Consider the following 26,452-nt stretch of genomic DNA (forward strand, 5'->3'; position numbering starts at 1 on the left):
CGACTCAGCTAGGAGTGGCAGGGTAGAGGTACGACTCAGCTAGGAGTGACAGGGTAGATGTACGACTCAGCTAGGAGTGACAGGGTAGATGTACGACTCAGCTTGGAGTGACAGGGTAGATGTACGACTCAGCTAGGAGTGACAGCGTAGATGTACGACTCAGCTAGGAGTGACAGGGTAGATGTACGACTCAGCTAGGAGTGACAGGGTAGATGTACGACTCAGCTAGGAGTGACAGGGTAGATGTACGACTCAGCTAGGAGTGACGGGGTAGATGTACGACTCAGCTAGGAGTGACAGGGTAGATGTACGACTCAGCTAGGAGTGACAGGGTAGATGTACGACTCAGCTAGGAGTGACAGGGTAGATGTACGACTCAGCTAGGAGTGACGGGGTAGATGTACGACTCAGCTAGGAGTGACAGGGTAGATGTACGACTCAGCTAGGAGTGACATTGTAGATGTACGACTCAGCTAGGAGTGACAGGGTAGATGTACGACTCAGCTAGGAGTGACAGGGTAGATGTACGACTCAGCTAGGAGTGACAGGGTAGATGTACGACTCAGCTAGAAGTGACAGGGTAGATGTACGACTCAGCTAGGAGTGACAGGGTAGATGTACGACTCAGCTAGGAGTGACAGGGTAGATGTACGACTCAGCTAGGAGTGACAGGGTAGATGTACGACTCAGCTAGGAGTGACAGGGTAGATGTACGACTCAGCTAGGAGTGGCAGGGTAGATGTACGACTCAGCTAGGAGTGACAGGGTAGATGTACGACTCAGCTAGGAGTGACAGGGTAGATGTACGACTCAGCTAGGAGTGACAGGGTAGAGGTACGACTCAGCTAGGAGTGACAGTGTAGATGTACGACTCAGCTAGGAGTGACAGGGTAGAGGTACGACTCAGCTAGGAGTGGCAGGGTAGATGTACGACTCAGCTAGGAGTGACAGGGTAGATGTACGACTCAGTTAGGAGTGACAGGGTAGAGGTACGACTCAGCTAGGAGTGACAGGGTAGATGTACGTCTCAGCTAGGAGTGACAGGGTAGATGTACGACTCAGCTAGGAGTGACAGGGTAGATGTACGACTCAGCTAGGAGTGACAGGGTAGATGTATGACTCAGCTAGGAGTGACAGGGTAGATGTATGACTCAGCTAGGAGTGACAGGGTAGATGTACGTCTCAGCTAGGAGTGACAGGGTAGATGTACGACTCAGCTAGGAGTGACAGGGTAGATGTACGACTCAGCTAGGAGTGACAGGGTAGATGTACGTCTCAGGTAGGAGTGACAGGGTAAATGTACGACTCAGCCAGGAGTGACAGGGTAGATGTACGACTCAGCTAGGAGTGACAGGGTAGAGGTACGACTCAGCTAGGAGTGACAGGGTAGATGTACGACTCAGCTAGGAGTGACAGGGTAGAGGTACGACTCAGCTAGGAGTGACAGGGTAGAGGTACGACTCAGCTAGGAGTGACAGGGTAGAGGTACGACTCAGCTAGGAGTGACAGGGTAGATGTACGACTCAGCTAGGAGTGACAGGGTAGATGTACGTCTCAGCTAGGAGTGACAGGGTAGATGTACGACTCTGCTGGGAGTGACAGGGTAGATGTACGACTCAGCTAGGAGTGACAGGGTAGAGGTACGACTCAGCTAGGAGTGACAGGGTAGATGTACGACTCAGCTAGGAGTGACAGGGTAGAGGTACGACTCAGCTAGGAGTGACAGGGTAGATGTACGACTCAGCTAGGAGTGACAGGGTAGAGGTACGACTCAGCTAGGAGTGACAGGGTAGAGGTACGACTCAGCTAGGAGTGGTCCTACACTACAACAACAACACCATCACTGCCTAACAAGATATGCCACATAATGCCCCTCAGAGGACCAGTGCCGTCATATTTGTGACATCATGGACGCTAGGTACCCTGACTGTGCTTGCTGTGCTGCTACTTGCTTCAGAAATTGGTAGGTATTATGTACCACACCCGCGTGAGTGTCCGTGGTTCGATCCCCGGCACTGGTGTTAAGTTGGGTCTGTTAATTTGCACCTGCTGCCCTTGTTCACCTAGCAGTAAGTAGGTACCTGAGTTATCCTACACCTGTCCTTGTTCACCTAGCAGTAAGTAGGTACCTGAGTTATCCTACACCTGTCCTTGTTCACCTAGCAGTAAGTAGGTACCTGGGTGTTATCCTACACCTGCCCTTGTTCACCTAGCAGTAAGTAGGTACCTGAGTTATCCTACACCTGTCCGTGTTCACCTAGCAGTAAGTAGGTACCTGAGTCTTATCCTACACCTGTCCTTGTTCACCTAGCAGTAAGTAGGTACCTGAGTCTTATACTACACCTGTCCTTGTTCACCTAGCAGTAAGTAGGTACCTGAGTCTTATACTACACCTGTCCTTGTTCACCTAGCAGTAAGTAGGTACCTGAGTTATCCTACACCTGTCCTTGTTCACCTAGCAGTAAGTAGGTACCTGAGTTATCCTACACCTGTCCTTGTTCACCTAGCAGTAAGTAGGTACCTGGGTGTTATCCTACACATGTCCTTGTTCACCTAGCAGTAAGTAGGTACCTGGGTGTTATCCTACACATGTCCTTGTTCACCTAGCATAAGTAGGTACCTGGGAGTTAATTCATCTTGCACCTACTGTCAGTGTCCACCTCTGCCGGGAATCGAACCCGGTTCCTCAGTGTTTGAAGCAAGTATTGTCAGCCAGGCCATGTGGCCCCCTGCCAGCCAGGCTATGTGGCCCCCTGCCAGCCAGGCTATGGGGCCCCCTGCCAGCCAGGCTATGTGGCCCCCTGCCAGCCAGGCTATGGGGCCCCCTGGCAGCCAGGCTATGTGGCCCCCTGCCAGCCAGGCTATGTGGCCCCCTGCCAGCCAGGCTATGGGGCCCCCTGCCAGCCAGGCTATGGGGCCCCCTGGCAGCCAGGCTATGTGGCCCCCTGCCAGCCAGGCTATGTGGCCCCCTGCCAGCCAGGCTATGGGGCCCCCGGCCAGCCAGGCTATGGGGCCCCCTGCCAGCCAGGCTATGGGGCCCCCTGCCAGCCAGGCTATGGGGCCCCCTGCCAGCCAGGCTATGGGGCCCCCTGCCAGCCAGGCTATGGGGCCCCCTGCCAGCCAGGCTATGGGGCCCCCTGCCAGCCAGGCTATGTGGCCCCCTGCCAGCCAGGCTATGTGGCCCCCTGCCAGCCAGGCTATGTGGCCCCCTGCCAGCCAGGCTATGGGGCCCCCTGCCAGCCAGGCTATGTGGCCCCCTGCCAGCCAGGCTATGGGGCCCCCTGCCAGCCAGGCTATGGGGCCCCCTGCCAGCCAGGCTATGTGGCCCCCTGCCATCCAGGCTATGTGGCCCCCTGCCAGCCAGGCTATGTGGCCCCCTGCCAGCCAGGCTATGGGGCCCCCTGCCAGCCAGGCTATGTGGCCCCCTGCCAGCCAGGCTATGGGGCCCCCTGCCAGCCAGGCTATGTGGCCCCCTGCCAGCCAGGCTATGGGGCCCCCTGCCAGCCAGGCTATGGGGCCCCCTGCCAGCCAGGCTATGGGGCCCCCTGCCAGCCAGGCTATGGGGCCCCCTGCCAGCCAGGCTATGGGGCCCCCTGCCAGCCAGGCTATGGGGCCCCCTGCCAGCCAGGCTATGGGGCCCCCTGCCAGCCAGGCTATGGGGCCCCCTGCCAGCCAGGCCATGGGGCCCCCTGCCAGCCAGGCTATGGGGCCCCCTACCAGCCAGGCTATGGGGCCCCCTGCCAGCCAGGCTATGGGGCCCACTGCCAGCCAGGCTATGTGGCCCCCTGCCAGCCAGGCTCCCTGCCAGCCAGGCTATGGGGCCCCCTGCCAGCCAGGCTATGTGGCCCCCTGCCAGCCAGGCTATGGGGCCCCGTGTCAGCCAGGCCATGTGGCCCCCTGCCAGCCAGGCTATGGGGCCCCCTCTCAGCCAGGCCATGGGGTCCCCTGCCAGCCAGGCTATGGGGCCCCCTGCCAGCCAGGCTATAGGGCCCCATGCCAGCCAGGCCATGGGGCCCCCTGCCAGCCAGGCTATGGGGCCCCCTTCCAGCTAGGCTATGGGGCCCCCTGTCAGCCAGGCCATGGGGCCCCCTGCCAGCCAGGCTATGGGGCCCCTTGCCAGCCAGGCTATGTGGCCCCCTGCCAGCCAGGCTATATGGCCCCCTGCCAGCCAGGCCATGGGGCCCCTGCCAGCCAGGCCATGGGGCCCCCTGCCAGCCAGGCCATGGGGCCCCCTGCCAGCCAGGCCATGGGGCTCCCTGCCAGCCAGGCCATGGGGCCCTCTGCCAGCCAGGCCATGGGGTCCCCTGCCAGCCAGGCCATGGGGCTCCCTGCCAGCCAGGCCATGGGGCTCCCTGTCAGCCAGGCCATGGGGCTCCCTGCCAGCCAGGCCATGGGGCCCCCTGCCAGCCAGGCCACAGGGCCCCCTGCCAGCCAGGCCACAGGGCCCCCTGCCAGCCAGGTATGTACAGTGGACCCCCGGTATTCGATATTAGTCCGTTCCTGAGAGCTCATTGAATACCGATAATATCGAAAACCGAATCAATTTTCCTCATAAGAAATAATGAAAATCAGATTAATCCGTGCAAGACACCCAAAAGTATGAAAAAAAAATTTACTACATGAAATATTAAGTTTAATGCAATAGAATAATTACAATAATAATAAAATAATTGACACTTACCTTTAATGAAGATCTGGTGATGATTGATGGGATGGGAGGACGGGAGAGTATGGATGGTGTTAGTGTTTAGAAGGGGAATCCCCTTCCATTAGGACTTGAGGTAGCAAGTCCTTTTCCGGGGTTACTTCCCTTCTTCTTTTAATGCCACTAGGACCGGCTTGAGCGTCACTGGACCTCTGTCGCACAACATATCTGTCCATAGAGCTCTGTACCTCCCGTTCCTTTACGATTTGTCTAAAATGGGCCACAACATTGTCGTTGTAATAGCTGTGTTAGGGTGATTTTCATCCATAAAGGTTTGCACTTCAACCCACTGTGCACACATTTCCTTAATTTTTGTAGTAGGCACAATGTATTCCACAACTGGTATAGGCTTCTCAGGGTTAATTTCCATACTAATTCTCGCCCTTTTTAACACAGGGTTGGCACTAGAAGCTTTCTTGGGGCCCATGGTGACTTATTTTGCAGAAACAAGCACCAAACACAGTGATAATATGGATTGTACCGAATGTATCCTTAGATGCGCGCACACTGGCTGGCTTGTAAACACTGGCACTCAAGGGGCAGTTCAGGCCACATGTGGACAGGTCTCGTACGAATCGTATCGAATACCGGGTTTTCAATCAAATACCGAGGAAATTTTTTTGCGATATAAATGTTCCGATTGTATGCTTGGAAGCCACCGCGGTCGCTTCCAAGCATACAATCGGAACATTTCATATTATCACAGCCTTTTTAGTGATTGCACCTGCAAAATAAGTCACCATGGGCCCCAAGAAAGCTTCTAGTGCCAACCCTACAGCAAAAAGGGTGAGAATTACTATGGATATGAAGAAAGAGATCATTGCTAAGTATGAAAGTGGAGTGCATGTCTCCGAGCTGGCCAGGTTGTACACAAAACCCCAATCAACCATCGCTACTATTGTGGCCAAGAAAACGGCAATCAAGGAAGCTGTTCTTGCCAAAGGTGCAACTATGTTTTCGAAACTGAGATCGCAAGTGATAGAAGATGTTGAGAGACTGTTATTGGTATGGATAAACGAAAAACAGATAGCAGGAGATAGCATCTCTCAAGCGATCATATGTGAAAAGGCTAGGAAGTTGCATGACAATTTAATAAAAAAAATGCCTGCAACTAGTGATGATGTGAGTGAATTTAAGGCCAGCAAAGGTTGGTTTGAGAGATTTAAGAATCGTAGTGGTATACATAGTGTGATAAGGCATGGTGAGGCTGCCAGTTTGGACCAAAAAGCAGCTGAAAAATATGTGCAGGAATTCAAGGAGTACATAGACAGTGAAGGACTGAAACCTGAACAAGTGTTTAATGGTGACATTGACAATGTTGTGAAACACTTCAGGAATGTCATAAAGGAACGGGAGGTACATGCCTCTATGGGTAGATATGTTGTGCGACAGAGGTCCAGTGACTCTCAAGCTGGTCCTAGTGGCATTAAAAGAAGAAGGGAAGTAACCCCAGAAAAGGACTTGCCACCTCAAGTCCTAATGGAAGGGGATTCCCCTTCTAAACACTAAGACCATCAACACACTCCCCTCTTCCCATCCCATCAATCATCACCAGATCTTCAATAAAGGTAAGTGTCATGTAACTGCATGTCTTCTTCAGTTTGTGTGTATTAAAATTAATATTTCATGTGTTAAAATTTTTTTTTTTCAATACTTTTGGGTGTCTTGCACAGATTAATTTAATTTCCATTATTTCTTATGGGGAAAATTAACTTGACTAACGATTATTCTGACTAACGATGAGCTCTCAGGAACGGATTAATAGCGTTAGTCGAGGGTCCACTGTACGTATTACAATAATGCAGTAGTCTGCATAAGAGTAAACCTTTTGTTTTTTTGTGTGAATAAAAACTCAAAAGAGAAAGCAAGAGATGTGACTAATGAACAGAGAAAATGTTATATTAGTGCCAAGAATGTCTGCATTGTTTATTCGGGACCCTATTTTGAAATTGGCATCTTTTTTAATTTGTGTGAAATTGGCCAACTTGTCAATTTCTGACCACTTTATTTGGTAGTTGAAATCGGTAAATGGGCGGTTTCTTGTACTCAGTCAATAGAACAAATGGAGTTATAAAAAAATAGCTATGAGTTTAGTTGACTGGAACAAGGGAATTGGCTGAAAATAGGGCTCAAAGTGGGCGAAATCGCCAATGCATATATATCACCAAGATCGCTAACTTCGCAAGAGCATAATTCCATAAGTTTTCCTTCAAATTTCATACTTTTGGTGTCATTACCATCAGGAAAAGATTCTCTAACATTTCATAAGAAATTTTTTTCTAATATTTTGTGGAGTTAGACTAAGCAACACAGACCCCAACTTATGCCTAGAACAGATTAACTCGGTGGCACTCGATGTATGCTCAAGGCTTATTCCTTTAAGAAAAAGGAGGAGTAGATGTAAAATAGAAAGAGACAGGCGCTTCCTTTACAGGCGACGGAAAAGAATAACAGAGCGGCTAAAAGAGGCCAATATACATGTATCTGCAATATGTATGGAGTCACTGGTCAGAGAAATAGCAAACATCGAAATTAAGCTGAAGGAATCTTATAGGAGTCAGGAATCACGGGAAGAACTAAAAGCCATAAATGAAATCGAAAGAAACCAAAAGTATTTCTTTTCTTATGCCAAATCAAAGTCGAGAACAACATCCAGTATTGGGCCCCTACTTAAACAAGATGGGTCCTACACAGATGACAGCAAGGAAATGAGTGAGCTACTCAAGTCCCAATATGACTCAGTTTTTAGCAAGCCGCTAACCAGACTGAGAGTCAAAGATCAAAATGAATTTTTTATGAGAGAGCCACAGAATTTGGTTAACACAAGCCTATCTGATATTATCCTGACGCCAAATGACTTCGAACAGGCGATAAATGACATGCCCATGCACTCTGCCCCAGGGCCAGACTCATGGAACTCCGTGTTCATCAAGAACTGCAAGAAGCCCCTATCACGAGCTTTTACCATCCTATGGAGAGGGAGCATGGACATGGGGGTCGTCCCACAGTTACTAAAAACAACAGACATAGCCCCACTCCACAAAGGGGGCAGTAAAGCAATAGCAAAGAACTACAGACTGATAGCACTAACATCCCATATCATAAAAATCTTTGAAAGGGTCCTAAGAAGCAAGATCGCCACCCATCTAGATACCCATCAATTACACAACCCAGGGCAACATGGGTTTAGAACAGGTCGCTCCTGTCTGTCTCAGCTACTGGATCACTATGACAAGGTCCTAGATGCACTAGAAGACAAAAAGAATGCAGATGTAATATATACAGACTTTGCAAAAGCCTTCGATAAGTGTGACCATGGCATAATAACGCACAAAATGTGTGCTAAAGGAAAAACAGGAAAAGTTGGTAGATGGATCTACAATTTCCTCACAAAGAGAACACAAAGAGTAGTAGTCAACAGAGTAAAGTCTGAGGCGGCTACGGTGAAAAGCTCTGTTCCACAAGGCACAGTACTTGCTCCCATCTTGTTTCTCATCCTCATATCTGACATAGACAAGGATGTCAGCCACACCACCATGTCTTCCTTTGCAGATGACACCCGAATATGCATGACAGTGTCTTCCATTGCAGATACTGCAAGGCTACAGGCAGACATCAACCAAATCTTTCAGTGGGCTGCAGAAAACAATATGAAGTTCAACGATGAGAAATTTTAATTACTCCGATATGGTAAACACGAGGAAATTAAAAGTTCATCAGAGTACAAAACAAATTCCTTCCACAAAATAGAGCGAAAAACCAACGTCAAAGACCTGGGAGTGATCATGTCGGAGGATCTCACCTTCAAGGACCATAACACTGTATCAATTGCATCTGCTAGAAAAATGACAGGATGGATAATGAGAACCTTCAAAACTAGGGATGCCAAGCCCATGATGACACTCTTCAGGTCGCTTGCTCTATCTAGGCTGGAATATTGCTGCACACTAACAGCACCTTTTAAGGGAGGTGAAATTGCTGACCTATAAAATGTACAGAGAACCTTCACGGCGCGCATAACGGAGATAAAACACCTCAATTACTGGAAGCGCTTGAAGTTCCTGAACCTGTACTCCCTGGAATGCAGGCGGGAGAGATACCTGATTATATACACCTGGAAAATCCTAGAGGTACTAGTACCGAACTTGCACACGAAAATCACTCACAACGAAAGCAAAAGACTCGGCAGACAATGCAACATCCCCCAATGAAAAGCAGGGGTGTCACTAGTACGTTAAGAGACAATACAATAAGTGTTAGGGGCCCGAGACTGTTCAACTGCCTCCCAGCATACATAAGGGGGATTACTAATAGACCCCTGGCTGTCTTCAAGCAGGCACTGGACAAGCACCTAAAGTCGGTACCTGACCAGCCGGGCTGTGGCTCGTACGTTGGATTATGTGCAGCCAGCAGTAACAGCCTGGTTGATCAGGCTCTGATCCACCAGGAGGCCTGGTCACAGACCGGGCCGCAGGGGCGTTGACCCCCAGAACTCTCTCCAGGTAAACTCCAGGCAAACACAGAGAGACATTTCAAAATTTGGGGTCTCGAAAGTTAAAGGGTTAATTGTAGACTGAGGTTGATACACCCAAATTTGGCCTCGATGGTGCCCGATTACATTCCGCAATTGTCACAAACAGTACTACATCGCCATATTGTCAGCATCTCTCTCTCTGTATCACTCTGCAGCGACTGCACACCCCCCTTCACCTGAAATTTCTTGAAGGGTCCAAATGGCATCACAAATTTACACATACACATATCTAATTACATTTATATACTCCACATTCAGGAAAATTATAAGAAAATTTGCAAACACTGCATACCAAGCAGTTTTCTATACACATGTAGTAGTATGTCATTGATGTCAGCTAGGCTTGTATACCTTATACATGTACTTGTAGAAATACAGATATTATCATATTATTATTATTATTATTACTATTATTATTATTATCAATGGATCTGAGGGTACTATTAGTTACCCATGGCCTGTTCAGTGTCTTTGCTTTGATCTGTTTCGTTTTGATCGAACATTGCCTGTTATAGAGGTTTTGGGTTTTGTTTAAAAAAGTTTTGATACCTTCATGAATATCGTGACTTTCTGCTAGCTCTCTCTGCCAGTTAGTGTCACCTAGTGCTGACATAAAATTATTTACTGATGACTCGTCATGTAGGTGAAAAGAGATCTTACTCATGTCTTGAGACAATTTACATTAGTTGGTTATGGGGTAGTGGTCTGTAGTGTTGTCTGTGATCATACCTGCTTGTAGTGGAGATATAGTGTTGGTCCAAATATGGTCAAGTAATGAGGCACTTGTCTTAGAGATTCTTGTTGGCTTAGTTATAGAAAGCAGGTGCAAGCAGTTGTTAATAGTGTTTGTGAAATCAGCTACTGGCGGGTCAGTTGCTTGGATGAGGTTTTTGTGGAAGTCTCCTATAAGTATCAAGTGGTGTCTCTTATAAGTATCAAGTGAAACTGCCTTTTTTTTCATTGATTCATTCATATATTTTATTATGATATGATACAAAATTGTACAATGAATTTTAATAGTTGGGTGAACATGCCAAAAGCCCCTTGTATGCAGAGCATTATGGGCAGGCTTAAAATTAACTTAAAATTAACTTTCGGTTGTGTATAAAAGTCTGATATATGTTTATACTGTCATATATTAACTGAGCAATAGAGCTAGGCCTAAAAAATGCACATACAGCACACACATTACTTAACCCGTAAACGGTCCAAACGTATATATACGTTTTTTCAACATTTAAAAGTATGTAAAAAAGTAGATCTTCTTTTTGTTTTTTTACATTTGAAAATGTGTAAAAAAACTTTGATCTACTTTTTTTTTTGTTATATTTGAAAATATGTAAAAAAAACGTAAATCTACTTTTGTAGCACCACACATGTGAACGTAGATCTGCTTGGACCGTTTATGGGTTAAAATATTTTCGTCCTTATCTTATAGCGAACGGTGAACATATTTAAATAACAAAAAGGCACAATACCGTGACTGGAACGATACACAAATAACCCGCACATAAAAGAGAGAAGCTTACGACGACGTTTCGGTCCGACTTGGACCATTGACAAAGTCAAAGTGTGACTTAGTCAATGGTCCAAGTCGGACCGAAACGTCGTCGTAAGCTTCTCTCTTTTATGTGCGGGTTATTTGTGTATGGTGAACATATTTATTGTAGGAAGTCTGAATACATGAAGAATGGGTGTGACTGAAAACCACTACATTAGCAAAATGCTGAAAAGTGAAGCACTGTAAAGCCAATGCTTGCCTGCATATTTGAAGGTAATACTGTATGTTCCAAAAGTATTGACTCTTCTTGCTAGTGATGTATGTGGACACTCCATCTTAGGAAATTGTTTGTCACAGGTTTCCTTTACTGCATCCTATTACCAGTTATTGCACGCTTGCACATCTGTTTGCGAATTGGTACTACTCTAAAAATATTTGTAATCATTATGCTAGCTGAGTGCTGCCAAATTATGTAAATATTTGTAGTGGAAGGTGCGTGTGAGGCTAAGAATGTGTTCTATCTAAATATAAGTGGCAGTATTTGTTTAGAAAAACTCATAAGAGCACACTAGGACATATTTATTAGAAAATGTTTCAGTAGTGGGACCTTGATCAAGAAATCAAGGTCCCAGGACCCAAACATTTTGTAATATATTTTTACATGTTTTTCTAAACTAACTTGTTGGTATCTATTACCAAGGTTTATACCAGTAGAAGTATTATGGATACAGGAGGGCCCTGCTTATACAGCAGGTTAGGTTCCATTCTACTGTAGGGCCCTGCTTGTACAGCAGGTTAGGTTCCAGGCTACTGTAGGGCCCTGCTTATACAGCACGTTAGGATCCAGGCTACTGTAGGGCCCTGCTTATACAGCAGGTTAGGTTCCAGGCTACTCTAGGGCCCTGCTTATACAGCAGGTTAGGTTCCAGGCTACTGTAGGGCTCTGCTTATACAGCAGGTTAGGTTCCAGGCTACTGTAGGGCCCCACTTATACAGCAGGTTAGGTTCTGGATGTCAGAACTATTCAAGGTAAATACAAGGTCCAGTCTTGCTGGTTCATCTTCTCCTCTCTCTCTGGTAGTGTCTCTTAACATGTTGATGCATGAGGTTTTCCAGTACCACATCCATCATCCTGGCTCTCCATGTTTCGGGATCCCCATGGGGCTCCAGGTTTTCCCAGTCAATCTCCTTGTGATTGAAATCACCCATAACTAGTAACTTTGCTCCCCCCATGTGTGCTCTCCTGGCCACCTCGGCTAGTGTGTCGATCATTGCTCTGTTGCTCTCATCGTATTCTTCTCTTGGCCTCCTGCAGTTCTATGGAGGGTTGTACATTACTGCAATTATCACCTTATGTCCCTCAGACTGGATTGTTCCTACTAAGTAGTCCCTTTTGCCCGTGCCATCCATTCCTTCCATTTTCTCAAAACCCCACTTTAATTTTAAATACATTTTTTAATCAGATTTACAAAGCTCACTCTGTTAAGGAGCTTTGTAAGATAGCCTTTTGTAATTGTTATGGGGCTATAGGACCCAACATGTATTTATAAGTAACAGTTACTCTGGAATATCTAATTATATTGAATTGATGGGGACTTAGCTCTAAATGTCATAAGGACTGATCACCCTTAGGACTGAGAGGCAGCTGGGTCAAGCCTTTTTTCTCAATATAATAGGATATACTATAGACACACATACATAATTTAAATAAGTAGTTTATAAAGTTGTATTTCTTTTTGTAAAAGTAAATTAAAGTGTGGTAGAATTGTGGTAACAAGAGAATTGTGCTTGGCAACAGTCTTTTGTTTTTGGTGGGTGTGGGAGGAGCTTAGCTAGGCTCCTCCCCCTCTCTCTCTCTGTTAACATGGCAGGACCTCTGGGTCCATCTTCTATCTTCTTTTGGGGCATTATGTGTGCTCCAAGGATGAGTTTTTATAACTTAAGTTGTGGCCACCATACCCAGGGTGACTAAAGTGTGTCAAAACACTGGTTAGTCCAGAGTTAGTCAAGAAGAGAGAAGGACAAAGTTGCTGAGATGCACCATGTGGGAGAACAGCTATGGAGTGTGTAGATTTTTGTTTTAAAACCCCTCAAGGAAGGTTCCTTGATGTTGGTGAGGGGCTCTTGATTTAGGGAATTGGATCTGTGCTCCAGTTCCCCGAATTAAGCCTGAATGCCTTCCACAACCCCCCCCCAGGCGCTGTATAATCCTCCGGGTTTAGCGCATCCCCCTTGATTATAATAATAATATGGAGTGTGTAGATTTTTGTTTTGAAAACGTGAGGCTGTGATTGTATCTTCTGTACATATCTATTTAGAATAGTTATATTTTTATAGTAGTAGTTTAAATAACCTGTGAAGAGGGCTGGTGAAAGGATATCAGAGACACTCAAGATGATCAGCCATTATGTAAGTATTACCCGTAGACAGATACGGCCATTAAGTAAAAGCTACCCCACACTAGAACATGTAGTGAGAACCTTACTATCAAAGTAATAAGGGACGAACCAACGTAACAGTAATATCCTATCAAGCTTCCTTTGGAAATTATTAGTTTTTCAAAAAGTTTTGTGTTATGACTTGAAATTAGTAGATCTCACCCTATAATGTTTCAGTAATCTATTTGAATGCATATTTCCCTGTTTTTTTAGCACCCACTCCTTGGACCCACATCACAGTCCGAGGTACAAAGTGCTTCCAGTCACCAATAAATGGTTGGTACCTCTCCGATGGTAAACACAACTGCCTCAATGGTGCTGATATTAGTGACGTTAAGAGGACCATACATCCTGACAACACATACTATACCTTTCAGGTAAATATAAATAAATTTCAGTAAATATTTGGAGTTCAAATGAAATTTGTGTGTATAGTAATACAGTACTGTATACAGGTGGTACTTGACTTAAGATGGGGATACATTTTGACAAATCCATCATAAGTCAAAAATATCGTAAGTCAAATATGAATACTGTATGATATGTTAAATAAATAAGTGAATACATAACCTCTGTCACTGAATAAGTAAATAAACAAATAATTACTGTAACGAAATACTAGTATACTGAAAAGTACAGTGGACCCTCAACTAACGATGGCCTCGTATAACATTAAATCCAACTAGCGATACATTTTAATGCAAAAATTATGCCTCGATTAGCGCTAAAAAACTCGACCAACGCGATTCGTTCCGTTTGAGACACGTCCACTTGTGGCCTGAGCGCGCCTCACTTGTCCCGTGTGTGCCAGTGTTTATAAGCCAGCCAGCCACCGCGGTCCCATCCAAACATACAATCGGAACATTTCATATTATCACAGCGTTTTATGTGATTGTACCTGCAAAATAAGTCACCATGGGCCCCAAGAAAGCTTCTAGTGCCAACCCTGTGGTAAAAAGGGTGAGAAATACTATCGTACCACAGTCAGCTGCTGCTGCACCGCCATCAGCTGTTGCTGGACCAGTCAGCTGTTGCTGCACCACAGTCAGCTGCTGCTGCACCACAGCTGCTGCTGCACCACAGTCAGCTGCTGCTGCACCACAGCTGCTGCTGCACCATAGTCAGCTGCTGCTGCACCACAGCTGTTGCTGCACCACAGCTGCTCCTGCACCACAGCTGCTGCTGCACCACAGCTGCTGCTGCACCACAGCTGCTGCTGCACCACAGCTGCTGCTGCACCACAGCTGTTGCTGCACCACAGCTGATGCTGCACCACAGACAGCTGTTGCTGTTGCTGCACCACCATCAGCTGTATTACTCGAAGATGTGGAGTGTGTGTTGTTGGTATGGCTTAACGTGAAACAGTTACCGAGAAACGGTTAACACCAGAGGGTTAGCCACCCAGGATAACCCAAGAAAGTCAGTGCATCATCGAGGACTGTCTAACTTATTTCCATTGGGGTCCTTAATCTTGTCCCCCAGGATGCCACCCACACCAGTTGACTAACACCCAGGTGAACAGGAAAAAATGCCTGGAACTAGTGCTCATATTAGTGAATTTAAGGCCAGCAAAGGTTGGTTTGAGAGATTTAAGAATTGTAGTGGCATACACAGTGTGATAAGGCATGGTGAAGCTGAAAAATTCCAACCCCAACAAGTGTTTAATTGTGATGAAACAGGCGTGTTCTGGAAGGAAATGCCACACAGGACCTACATTACTCAGAAGGAAAAGGCACTCCCAGGACACAAGCCTGTGAAAGACAGGCTGACTCTCATGTTTTGTTGTAATGCTAATGGGGATTGCAAAGTGAAGCCTTTACTCATGTAGCACTCTGAAAATCGCAGTGTTCGAGAAAAACAATGTCCCATCACTCATCAATACTCCTCTCCTGCAGCCCATGGACCAGCAGGTCATTGCAAACTTCACTTTCTCCTCCTCCCATCCCATCAGTCATCACCAGATCTTCAATAAAGGTAAGTGTCATGTAACTGTACATGTCTTCTTCTGTTTGTGTGTATTAAAATTAATATTTCATGTGGTAAATTTTTTTTTTCATACTTTGGGGTGAGTTGCACGGATTAATTTATTTCCATTATTTCTTGTGGGGAAAATTAACTCGACTAACGATAATTTCAACTAACAATGAGCTCTCAGGAACGGATTAATATCGTTGGTCGAGGGTCCACTGTAATTGCTTTTGCACCGTAAGTACATAAAGGCGAAATACTGTAAGTTGAACCATCGTAAGGTCAAGGAGCACCTGTATAGTAGTTTGTAAGATTCGACCATATTAGAGCTGAGATTCAGTTGCTGCATCTCATTATTTCATTATCACAGCCATTTTGACATCATAGACTTTTATAATATTATGGTAACGTACAATGGAAAAAAGACATGAAATACATACACTAGGACATATTATTAGAAATGTTTTGGTCATGGGACTTCCCATGATCAAGATCTTAGAACGGAAATTTTCCTACATAATGTCTTCGAGTTTATAATTTGTGTCTTTTTCAGCATTTATACAGTACAACCCCATATCTGCAGATTCGTTTTCCACAGTTTTAATTATCCACGGTTTACTGTAGCCCCGAAAATAACCCTTAATTTTGTTTAATAATGACCCCAGAGTGTAAAAGTAATGATGTTGGCAGTTTTTCAAAGCTTAAGAGAATCCCTTCATAAATGTTCCCCACCCACCGGGTGGCCCGGTGGCCTGGTGGCTAAAGCTCCCGCTTCACACACGGAGGGCCTGGGTTCAATTCCCGGCGGGTGGAAACATTTCGACACGTTTTCTTACACCTGTTGTCCTGTTCACCTAGCAGCAAATAGGTACCTGGGTGTTAGTCGACTGGTGTGGGTCGCATCCTGGGGGACAAGATTAAGGACCCCAATGGAAATAAGTTAGACAGTCCTCGATGACGCACTGACTTTCTTGGGTTATCCTGGGTGGCTAACCCTCCGGGGTTAAAAATCCGAACGAAATCTTATCTTATCTTATCTTATCTTATCTTAAGAAAGGTTCCTTGATGTTGGTGAGGGGCTCTTGATTTAGGGAATTGGATCTGTGCTCCATTTCCCCGAATTGAGCCTGAATGCCTTCCACATCCCCCCCAGGCGCTGTATAATCCTCCGGGTTTAGCGCTTCCCCTTGATTATAATAATAATAATTCATAAATGTTACTTTACTACAACACACTATTTTTAGCGTGTTGCTTTCTGAAGCACATTATAGTCATTATTAGAGTCTTCTTAAAAATATTGTAATGATTTTTTCTGATAAATATGGCACCAGACACTAGGTCCTGATGCCATGCAGGGTTTTCAGAATACAAAGGTGATAGCATAGCTGACACATATGATGTACCCACAAATTATAAATGAAATACAGTGGACCCCCGGTTAACGATATTTTTTCACTCCAGAAGTATGTTCAGGTGCCAGTACTGACCGAATTTGTTCCCATAAGGAATATTGTGAAGTAGATTAGTCCATTTCAGACCCCCAAACATACACGTACAAACGCACTTACATAAATACACTTACATAATTGGTCGCATTCGGAGGTGATCGTTATGCGGGGGTCCACTGTATGGCCCCTGGGTCCACCTTATGTGTGGTCACTACCTGGGCACCTTCCCTGCCCTAGTCAATTAGAGGAGATTATATTTATTATGAACTAGTATATGCCACTCTTAGGGTGGTTAAGTAGCAGATGTGGTTAGTTACTTTAAAATCAGAGTTACTTTACAATTAGATCTTGTAAAATAGATTCTTATTACTTGACTTTTCATGTTTTTTTGAGTGAACCTCTGAGTGGAGTCCACCTTACAATACTGTACTGTATGTTTTAATGGTTCAGGAAGTTCACCGTCCATCTGTGTGTCCCAGCAGCTGTTGAGTCCAAGTCAGCAGTCTCATACAAACAAAAAATTAGTTCTACTGAATGTAATATATAAATGTAAATACACAACCGTAGATATGTACTTTATTTTTTTACGAAGTGCCAAAGAATGGAAATGCACAATACCATGACTGGAACAATACGCAGATAACCCGCACATAGAAGACAGAAGCTTATGATATTTCAGTCCGACTTGGACCATTTACATAGTCACACTAATACAAAAGAGTGAGGGAGCCAGTATATATAGGCAAGAGGGGACAGGAATGGGACTAACAGAGGATATAAAAGAAATAATGGTAGTGGTAAGGCTGGCAGCAGAAATAGTGGTAGAAGTAATTAGTGGTAATAGTGGTAGTCATCATAAGCTTCTCTCTCCTATGTGCGGATTTGTGAGGTAAAACATTTAGTAATTTGTACTGTACATTAAAAATTATTTTCTTGTTGAACAGCTGCATCAATTGTTATTTGTGGATTTGATGTTCAGTGCATCTAGGAAGATAATCCTGTAAATACTGAGCTTCTGCTGAATTTAACATTCATTGACAACTGGGACCTCTTCTATGGCGGAAATGACATGTATGCTAGGGATGGGGTTCACTTATCTAGGCGTGGGGTGGGAGCACTGGCAACTGCAGTGGAGGGAGCAGTTAGGACTTTAAACTAGGAATAGTTAGTGGTATGGGTTTTGGCAGGAAAACAGTGAAGTCCCAGTGTAGTAATATTACGAGTTCTAGGGGAACTAGTAATAATAAGAACGAGATAGATATTGAAAAGCCAGGGACCTTGGGTGATAAGGACAGTAATAGGTTTAGTAGAAAAATAGAAATGAGCAGGAAGGGTAAAGAGAAAGGAGAGTCTTTCAATGTTTATTATGCTAATTTCCGTAGTGCTAGGAATAAGATGGACGAGTTGAGATTAGTTGCTAGTGTAGGTAACATTGATGTATTTGCCTTAACTGAGACGTGGTTTAATTCAAAAAGTCGGGACATGCCTGCGGAATGTCATATTCAGGGTTTTAAATTGTTCCAAGAAGATAGAAGTATTGGGAGGGGGGGTGGGGTGGCATTGTATGTCCGAGATCGCTTGAACTGTTGCATAAAAACGGGTATTAAGTCTGAAGTAACACATACAGAGTCTGTTTGGATAGAATTTTCAGAGGGGCATGAAAAACTGATTTTAGGAGTGATATACCGTCCCCCAAACTTAGATAGGGACCAAGGGAAACTACTATGGGAGGAAATAGTTAAGGCCACAAGGCACGATAATGTAGTAATTCTAGGAGACTTTAACTTTAGTCATATTGATTGGAATTTCTTGACTGGGAATTTAGAATCATACGACTTCTTAGAAGTATTTCAGGATTGTTTTTTGAAGCAGTTTGTGACAGAACCTACAAGGGGAAATAACCTGCTTGACTTAGTTATGGCAAACAATGAATCCCTTGTTAATAATTTAGAAATTTCAGAGGAACTGGGTGCTAGCGACCACAAATCAATTACATTTAGCATTGAATGGAAGTACGATAGTAGCGATAACTCAGTAACAGTCCCAGATTTTCGCTTAGCAGATTACGATGGGCTTAGAGAACACTTATCATCTGTTGACTGGGGTAACGAAGAGAGCTATCAATATGACAGTTTTCTGAACACTATACATGCTGCTCAAAGAGCGTTTATCCCATATAAAGAAATTAGATCAAATAGAAATGACCCAAAATGGATGAATAATAGGCTCAAATATCTACTAGGGCATAAGAAAGGAATTTATAGGCGTATCAAAAGAGGTGAGGGTCATCTTATGAATCAGTATATTGACATTAAGAGGGACATTAAAAAGGGGATAAGAAAAGCTAAAAGGGACTATGAAATTAAAGTTGCTAGGGATTCTAAAACTAACCCAAAAAGTTTTTTCCAGGTCTATAGAACAAAAGTTAGAGATAAGATAGGTCCCCTTAAAAATAACTATGGGCACCTTACTGACAAAGAGAATGAAATGTGCTTGATTTTAAATAATTATTTTCTCTCAGTTTTTACACAGGAAGACACTAACAATATTCCAGTAATTAATTTTTACAGTGGGCTAGAAGAAGATAAATTATGTAACATCACAGTCACTAGTGAGATGGTTGTGAGGCAGATAGACAGACTGAAGCAAAATAAGTCGCCGGGTCCTGATGAGGTTTTTTCAAGGGTTCTTAAGGAATGCAAAATGGAACTCTGTGAACCATTAACTAATATTTTTAATTTATCTCTTCAAACAGGTGTAGTGTCTGATATGTGGAAGATGGCTAATGTAACTCCTATTTTTAAAACAGGGGACAAGTCGTTACCGTCAAATTACCGCCCAATAAGCCTGACCTCAATTGTAGGCAAATTACTAGAGTCAATTATAGCTGAGATTATAAGAAGCCATCTCGATAAGCATAGCTTGATTAATGATACTCAGCATGGATTCACAAGAGGCCGGTCTTGTCTAACTAATTTATTAACTTTCTTCAGTAAAGCTTTTGAGGCTGTTGACCACAATAAAGAATTTGATATTATTTACTTAGATTTTAGTAAGGCTTTTGATAGAGTTCCGCACCATAGACTGTTAAAGAAAGTGGCAGCTCATGGCATTGGGGGAAAAGTGCTCTCGTGGATCGAGTCATGGCTCACAGACAGGAAGCAGAGAGTGTCCATAAATGGGGTTAAATCCGAGTGGGGATCTGTAACAAGTGGCGTTCCACAGGGATCAGTCTTGGGCCCGTTGTTGTTTATAATATATATCAATGATCTTGATGAGGGAATTACTAGTGATATGAGCAAATTCGCCGATGACACAAAGATAGGTAGGATAATTGATTCAAACGTAGATGTTAGGGAACTTCAGGAGGATTTAAACAAACTTTATTCTTGGTCAGAAAAGTGGCAGATGCAGTTCAATGTAGATAAATGCAAGGTTCTGAAGCTTGGGAGTGCCCATAACCCTAGTACTTATAAATTAAATGATGTAGAACTTAGCCATACAGATTGCGAAAAGGACTTGGGGGTTATGGTGAGCAGCAACCTTAAACCAAGACAGCAATGCCTAAGCGTACGTAATAAGGCAAATAGATTACTGGGATTTATATCAAGAAGTGTAAGCAACAGAAGTCCAGAGGTCATACTGCAGCTTTATACATCATTAGTAAGGCCTCACCTAGATTATGCAGCTCAGTTCTGGTCTCCGTATTACAAAGTGGACATAAATTCGTTAGAAAACATTCAGCGTAGGATGACTAAATTAATACATAGCATCAGAAATCTTCCTTATGAAGAAAGATTGAAGACTCTTAAGTTACATTCACTTGTTAGACGAAGAATGAGGGGAGACCTGATCGAAGTGTATAAGTGGAAGATAGGTATTAATAAAGGGGATATTAATAAGGTCTTGAGGATGTCTCTCCAAGAGAGAACGCGCAGTAATGGATTTAAATTAGATAAGTTTAGATTTAGAAAGGACATAGGAAAGTATTGGTTTGGGAATAGGGTAGTTGATGAGTGGAACAGTCTACCTAGTTGGGTTATTGAAGCTGGGACTTTGGGTAGTTTCAAATCTAGGTTGGATAAGTACATGAGTGGGAGGGGTTGGATTTGAGTGGGACTTTCACATCAGAGCTTATTTCTTGGGTGGCATTGAAAATTGGGTTGGGCAAATGTTTTGTTAGTGGGAAGAATTGTAAAGGACCTGCCTAGTATGGGCCAGCAGGCCTCCTGCAGTGTTCCTCCTTTCTTATGTTCTTATGTTCTTATGTTCTTATGTTAACTAATTTAACCCTTATTCATGTAAATACATATATGCCTCACTGTTTGTTACAATAAAGACATTTTTTTTTTTCGTGTAGCTGTATCATGTTAATAATTTCCAGGCCTTAATTTTTAAGAGAAGGAAGGAATCCTAAATCATAATTATTTAAACTTTTCAAACCTTCAGGTCCCCGAGATGAAAGGCGTTACAACAGTGGGCTTTTCAAGATGGCAGTGGAGACTATATGGTGTGCTACGCCTGCATCTACTGTTTAATGATGGTAGATGCTAGAGTGCGTCAGTGTTGTGTTGCATGTAGAGTTCAGGTGCTCCTTGACTTACGACAGAGTTACGTTCTGATGAACCCATCGTAAGTCAAAAATACCGTACAGTATTTTTCAGCATATAAGGTGCACGATCGTTTCCAACCAGTTGCAACGTAACGTTAGTAAACAACTGCTAAAATGTAACCCAAAGCCTGCCCTTGATTCTGACCCTGAGCCTATAAGGTGCAGGCTGATTTTCCAAGACTTTTAAGGGGGTTAAATGCACTTTATATTCCAGAAAATATGGTAAGTCAAATATAAGTATATGCTAAATATATAAGTAAATAAATAAATAATTACTGTAACAAAATACCGGTATTGAAAAGTAAATAAATAAATACAAGTTGTGGACTTGCTGCCTTCATGCTGGGTAATTATCTTAAGTTTCATCTCCAAAGTACAGTGGTACCCTGAGTTTCGTACATACAGTGGACCCCCGCTTAACGATCACCTCCCAATGCGACCAATTATGTAAGTGTATTTATGTAAGTGCGTTTGCACGTGTATGTTTGGGGGTCTGAAATGGACTAATCTACTTCACAATATTCCTTATGGGAACAAATTCGGTCAGTACTGGCACCTGAACATACTTCTGGAATGAAAAAATATCGTTAACCGGGGGTCCACTGTAATTCATTCCAGAAGGCTGTTCGAGTGCCGTTACCGAATGAATTTGTTCCCATAAGGAATAACATCAATTAGATTAGTCCGTTTCAGACCCCAAAAAATACACTTACAAAAGCACTTACAATAATACACTTACATAATTGTTCAAGTTGGGAGCTGTACGAAACTCAGGGTACCACTGTAATTGTTTTTGAACCACTGCAATGCTGAACCATCGTAAGTCCAAGTGTGCCTACCTATAGGTAGTAGGTTCCCAATTTATAATGTTCCAACTTAGTTATCAACTTAATAATGAGGCTCAAAGATATAATATGAAGAAAACTTTCTGTATATCAGTTTGCAATTACAAATATACATGTCACATTATCATTTTTTTCTCTATCATTTTCAAGAGGATAATAGGGGTTAAAAGTGACTTATTTCTAAGTTGAAACACTGAGAACACAAGTTGAGGCCGAACTGTACAGCATTTTCTTTTGAAAACTTCACTTACCATACGAAAGGGAAATATACACAAATAACCCGCACATAAAAGACAGAAGCTTACGACGACGTTTCGGTCCGACTTGGACCATTGACAAAGTCACACTGTGACTTTGTCAATGGTCCAAGTCGGACCGAAACGTCGTCGTAAGCTTCTGTCTTTTATGTGCGGGTTATTTGTGTATCGTTCCAGTCACGGTATTGTGCCTTTTTGTTATTCGAAAGGGAAACCTTGAAAACTTATCTTGAAGATGTATTGATTAAAGAATTGGTCAAAGCTTCATGTGTACTATTAGGGTTGGTACAGTACAGTGAAATCTTGTTTTAATGTACTAGTGTAAAGGAGACGGTGTCTGGTAGTCCCAATTATTTGATAAATCTGAAGAATGTGACTGTTTTCTGTGATCATAACAGTAGCAGATAATTCTGGAATTAACAGACTTTGTCCATTAAATTAAAAATCATTTTATCCAGAGGACTGTAACAGTTATTTATTTATTTATTTATTTATTTTATGTCTTTGCAAACAGTACATTGAGATTTTGTATTTACAATAGTGGGTTGCAATGCAAAGAGAGCCTCTATTATGCCTAGGCATTATGGGCCAACTTAACATTATGCCTAGGCATTATGGGCCAACTTAACATTATGCCTAGGCATTATGGGCCAACTTAACATTATGCCTAGGCATTATGGGCCAACTTAACATTATGCCTAGGCATTATGGGCCAACTTAACATTATGCCTAGGCATTATGGGCCAACTTAACATTATGCCTAGGCATTATGGGCCAACTTAACATTATGCCTAGGCATTATGGGCCAACTTAACATTATGCCTAGGCATTATGGGCCGACTTAACATTATGCCTAGGCATTATGGGCCAACTTAACATTATGCCTAGGCATTATGGGCCAACTTAACATTATGCCTAGGCATTATGGGCCAACTTAACATTATGCCTAGGCATTATGGACCAACTTAACATTATGCCTAGGCATTATGGGCCAACTTAACATTATGCCTAGGCATTATGGGCCAACTTAACATTATGCCTAGGCATTATGGGCCAACTTAACATTATGCCTAGGCATTATGGGCCAACTTAACATTATGCCTTGGCATTATGGGCCAACTTAACATTATGCCTAGGCATTATGGGCCAACTTAACATTATGCCTAGGCATTATGGGCCAACTTAACATTATGCCTAGGCATTATGGGCCAACTTAACATTATGCCTAAGCATTATGGGCCAACTTAACATTATGCCTAGGCATTATGGGCCAACTTAACATTATGCCTAGGCATTATGGGCCAACTTAACATTATGCCTAGGCATTATGGGCCAACTTAACATTATGCCTAGGCATTATGGGCCAACTTAACATTATGCCTAGGCATTATGGGCCAACTTAACATTATGCCTAGGCATTATGGGCCAACTTAACATTATGCCTAGGCACTATGGGCCAACTTAACATTATGCCTAGGCATTATGGGCCAACTTAACATTATGCCTAGGCATTATGGGCCAACTTAACATTATGCCTAGGCATTATGGGCCAACTTAACATTATACCTAGGCATTATGGGCCAACTTAACATTATGTCTAGGCATTATGGGCCAACTTAACATTATGCCTAGGCATTATGGGCCAACTTAACATTATGCCTAGGCATTATGGGCCAACTTAACATTATGCCTAGGCATTATGGGCCAACTTAACATTATGCCTAGGCATTATGGGCCAACTTAACATTATGCCTAGGCATTATGGGCCAACTTAACATTATGCCTAGGCATTATGGGCCAACTTAACATTATGCCTAGGCATTATGGGCCAACTTAACATTATGCCTAGGCATTATGGGCCAACTTAACATTATGCTTAGGCATTATGGGCCAACTTAACATTATGCCTAGGCATTATGGGCCAACTTAACATTATGCCTAGGCATTATGGGCCAACTTAACATTATGCCTAGGCATTATGGGCCAACTTAACATTATGCCTAGGCATTATGGGCCAACTTAACATTATGCCTAGGCATTATGGGCCAACTTAACATTATGCCTAGGCATTATGGGCAGTAATGGACAAAAATGACATGATGGGCTAAACAAACCTCTATTGACACACAACGTTTTGCTCTTATGAGAGATTAATACAGCTATACTCTGAGCAAAACATCTACACGTAATGGTTTAGAATTTAACCAACTTTGTTGTTTCTGGACTTTATTTAAACAACAGATTTTGTCTTTTAAATCTGAAATTTGTTAGAATAAGAGTTTACTGTATTATAATGCAGTCTCTCCTCACTTAGCGACATACCTGTTAACCGATGACTTGTATTTACAACGGGCTCTGACCAGTATGATGTGTATTACGGCTGATTTCCTCTTTTCTGTTTATTACAATGTAGAGTACACTACTGTATAAACATTTAAAAATATACTAAAAATGTTATAAATGGCACAAAGGTGACATTAAATCAATATCAAAGATGGTTGACACAAACCCACTACCATTATAGTATGATCCTTGCTTAGCAACAAATTTGTTTACCGATGTGGTCTTATGTTGTATATATACATACTGTAATGTGAGATGCAGTGTATTACAAAAATTTTACATAAAAGACCTATATTGTTTAGAATTTTTATTACAGGGCATCTATCAAGGCACAGTAACGACATAGTCTTGAAGTCACAACTAGGATACATGAGCAGTGATGACCTGTATAAACCTACACTGATTGCAACAAACTATCAAGAACGCAAGCTATACTGCAGTTATGTAAAAGAACACGTGTTTGATGGAACAACATATGACTGCTCTCCCCAGGTGGTTGTGGTTCTGTACTCGCTTCACCATGAATACTACCTCATCAACATGATGATTCCTCATCACAGGGAAGATACAAATGAATGGGTTAATCGGAATTTTGGACGTGTTAAAGATGTGTATATAACGGTGAGTACAAAGGCAATTATTAATTCGTTTAAAGTTCATGATTAAAGATAAAATGATGCTGTGAGATCCTTCCTAGAATTGGAAATAATATATTATAGGTATGTCCATGGGGAAGTGGAAAAGAATTCTTCCTCTGTAAGCTATGCTTGTCATAAGAGGCGACTAAAATGCTGGGTAGCACATGGCTAGTAACCCCTTCTCCTGTATAGATTACTAAATTTAAGAAAAAACTTCATTTTTTTTTTTTTGTTTCAGGTCACCCTACCTTGGTGGGATATGGCCTGTTGGTTGAAAAAAAAAAGGAAATTCCAATATGTTTAAGAACATTAATTTCTATTGTTCTCAACAGTTTTTCAGTCTGGCTGATTGGTACACAAAGTTACTAGTATTGCTGCAGACACTTTTCTTCCCTGTTGTGATCACCATCTTGTGGAAGTTCAGAAAGAGTGTGGGCGAACTTGAACGGCCTCCCACCCACCTTGAGTGTGTTTTGGCACTACTGGCTGTGGCTCTTACCATAATGAACTGTAAGTTTACCTCTCTTGTTGTAGACCAAGCATGTGTAAGAAAGAAATTACAATAAATGCTTGACTGCAAATACAGGAGGGCCCCATGCATATAGCACCTCTTTTCGGTGTTCCATGTTTTTGTTGGCTTTCACTTGAGCCATTGTTCGTTATGTTCGGTGCTTTTACTGCTGCTCAACCATTATTGCCATTTTTGTACAACTGTGTAAGGGCAGGACAAATGGTGCCATATTTAGAGCTGTATGAAGAGGGCCCTTCTGTGTACAGAAATACCACAGTGAAAATACAAAAAACACCCAAGTATTCTTATGTGCTTACACATCCTCAGAGGAATTCCTCTGAAGATGTGTGTGTAAGCACATCGTAGTGCTCAGGTGTTTTTTTCTATTTTCACTGTCGTATTTTTATATCGTGCGTATATATTTATGATGATTGAGGTACTTGTACAACACTTGGGTATCTTTATTGTGGAAATGTTTCTTCGGTCCAATACAGAGAAAAATGGTGGTAGATGAGGAGTTTAAGGTAATCAGTCCCTCAGTCTTGAGTCATTTTGTTCAGTCCATCAATCTATAATATGCATTTATAATTACATTATGTAAATATTATGCATAGAATTTGTAGTTTGGAAATTAGGAGGTGTGAAGTTACAA

General features: G+C 43.0%; 1 protein-coding gene across 2 annotated transcripts in view; it reads left to right on the forward strand.

The window, feature by feature from the left end:
* The first annotated feature begins 1,546 nt into the window (after nucleotides 1-1,546).
* Nucleotides 1,547-26,452, forward strand: part of LOC128704689 (protein wntless-like) — an 88,153-nt gene continuing 63,247 nt past the window's right edge. The window contains exons 1-5 of one of the 2 annotated variants that reach the window (XM_053799837.2): nucleotides 1,547-1,963; nucleotides 13,392-13,555; nucleotides 21,044-21,137; nucleotides 24,968-25,272; nucleotides 25,622-25,799. In XM_053799837.2, the coding sequence (XP_053655812.1) occupies nucleotides 1,858-1,963; nucleotides 13,392-13,555; nucleotides 21,044-21,137; nucleotides 24,968-25,272; nucleotides 25,622-25,799 (847 nt within the window). In that variant the 5' untranslated portion in view covers nucleotides 1,547-1,857. The remainder of the gene's footprint in view (nucleotides 1,964-13,391; nucleotides 13,556-21,043; nucleotides 21,138-24,967; nucleotides 25,273-25,621; nucleotides 25,800-26,452) is intronic. The other variant, XM_070079594.1, reaches the window with a different exon arrangement.

Source organism: Cherax quadricarinatus, chromosome 100 (assembly GCF_038502225.1).
Source record: "Cherax quadricarinatus isolate ZL_2023a chromosome 100, ASM3850222v1, whole genome shotgun sequence".
Classification (NCBI taxonomy): domain Eukaryota; kingdom Metazoa; phylum Arthropoda; class Malacostraca; order Decapoda; family Parastacidae; genus Cherax; species Cherax quadricarinatus.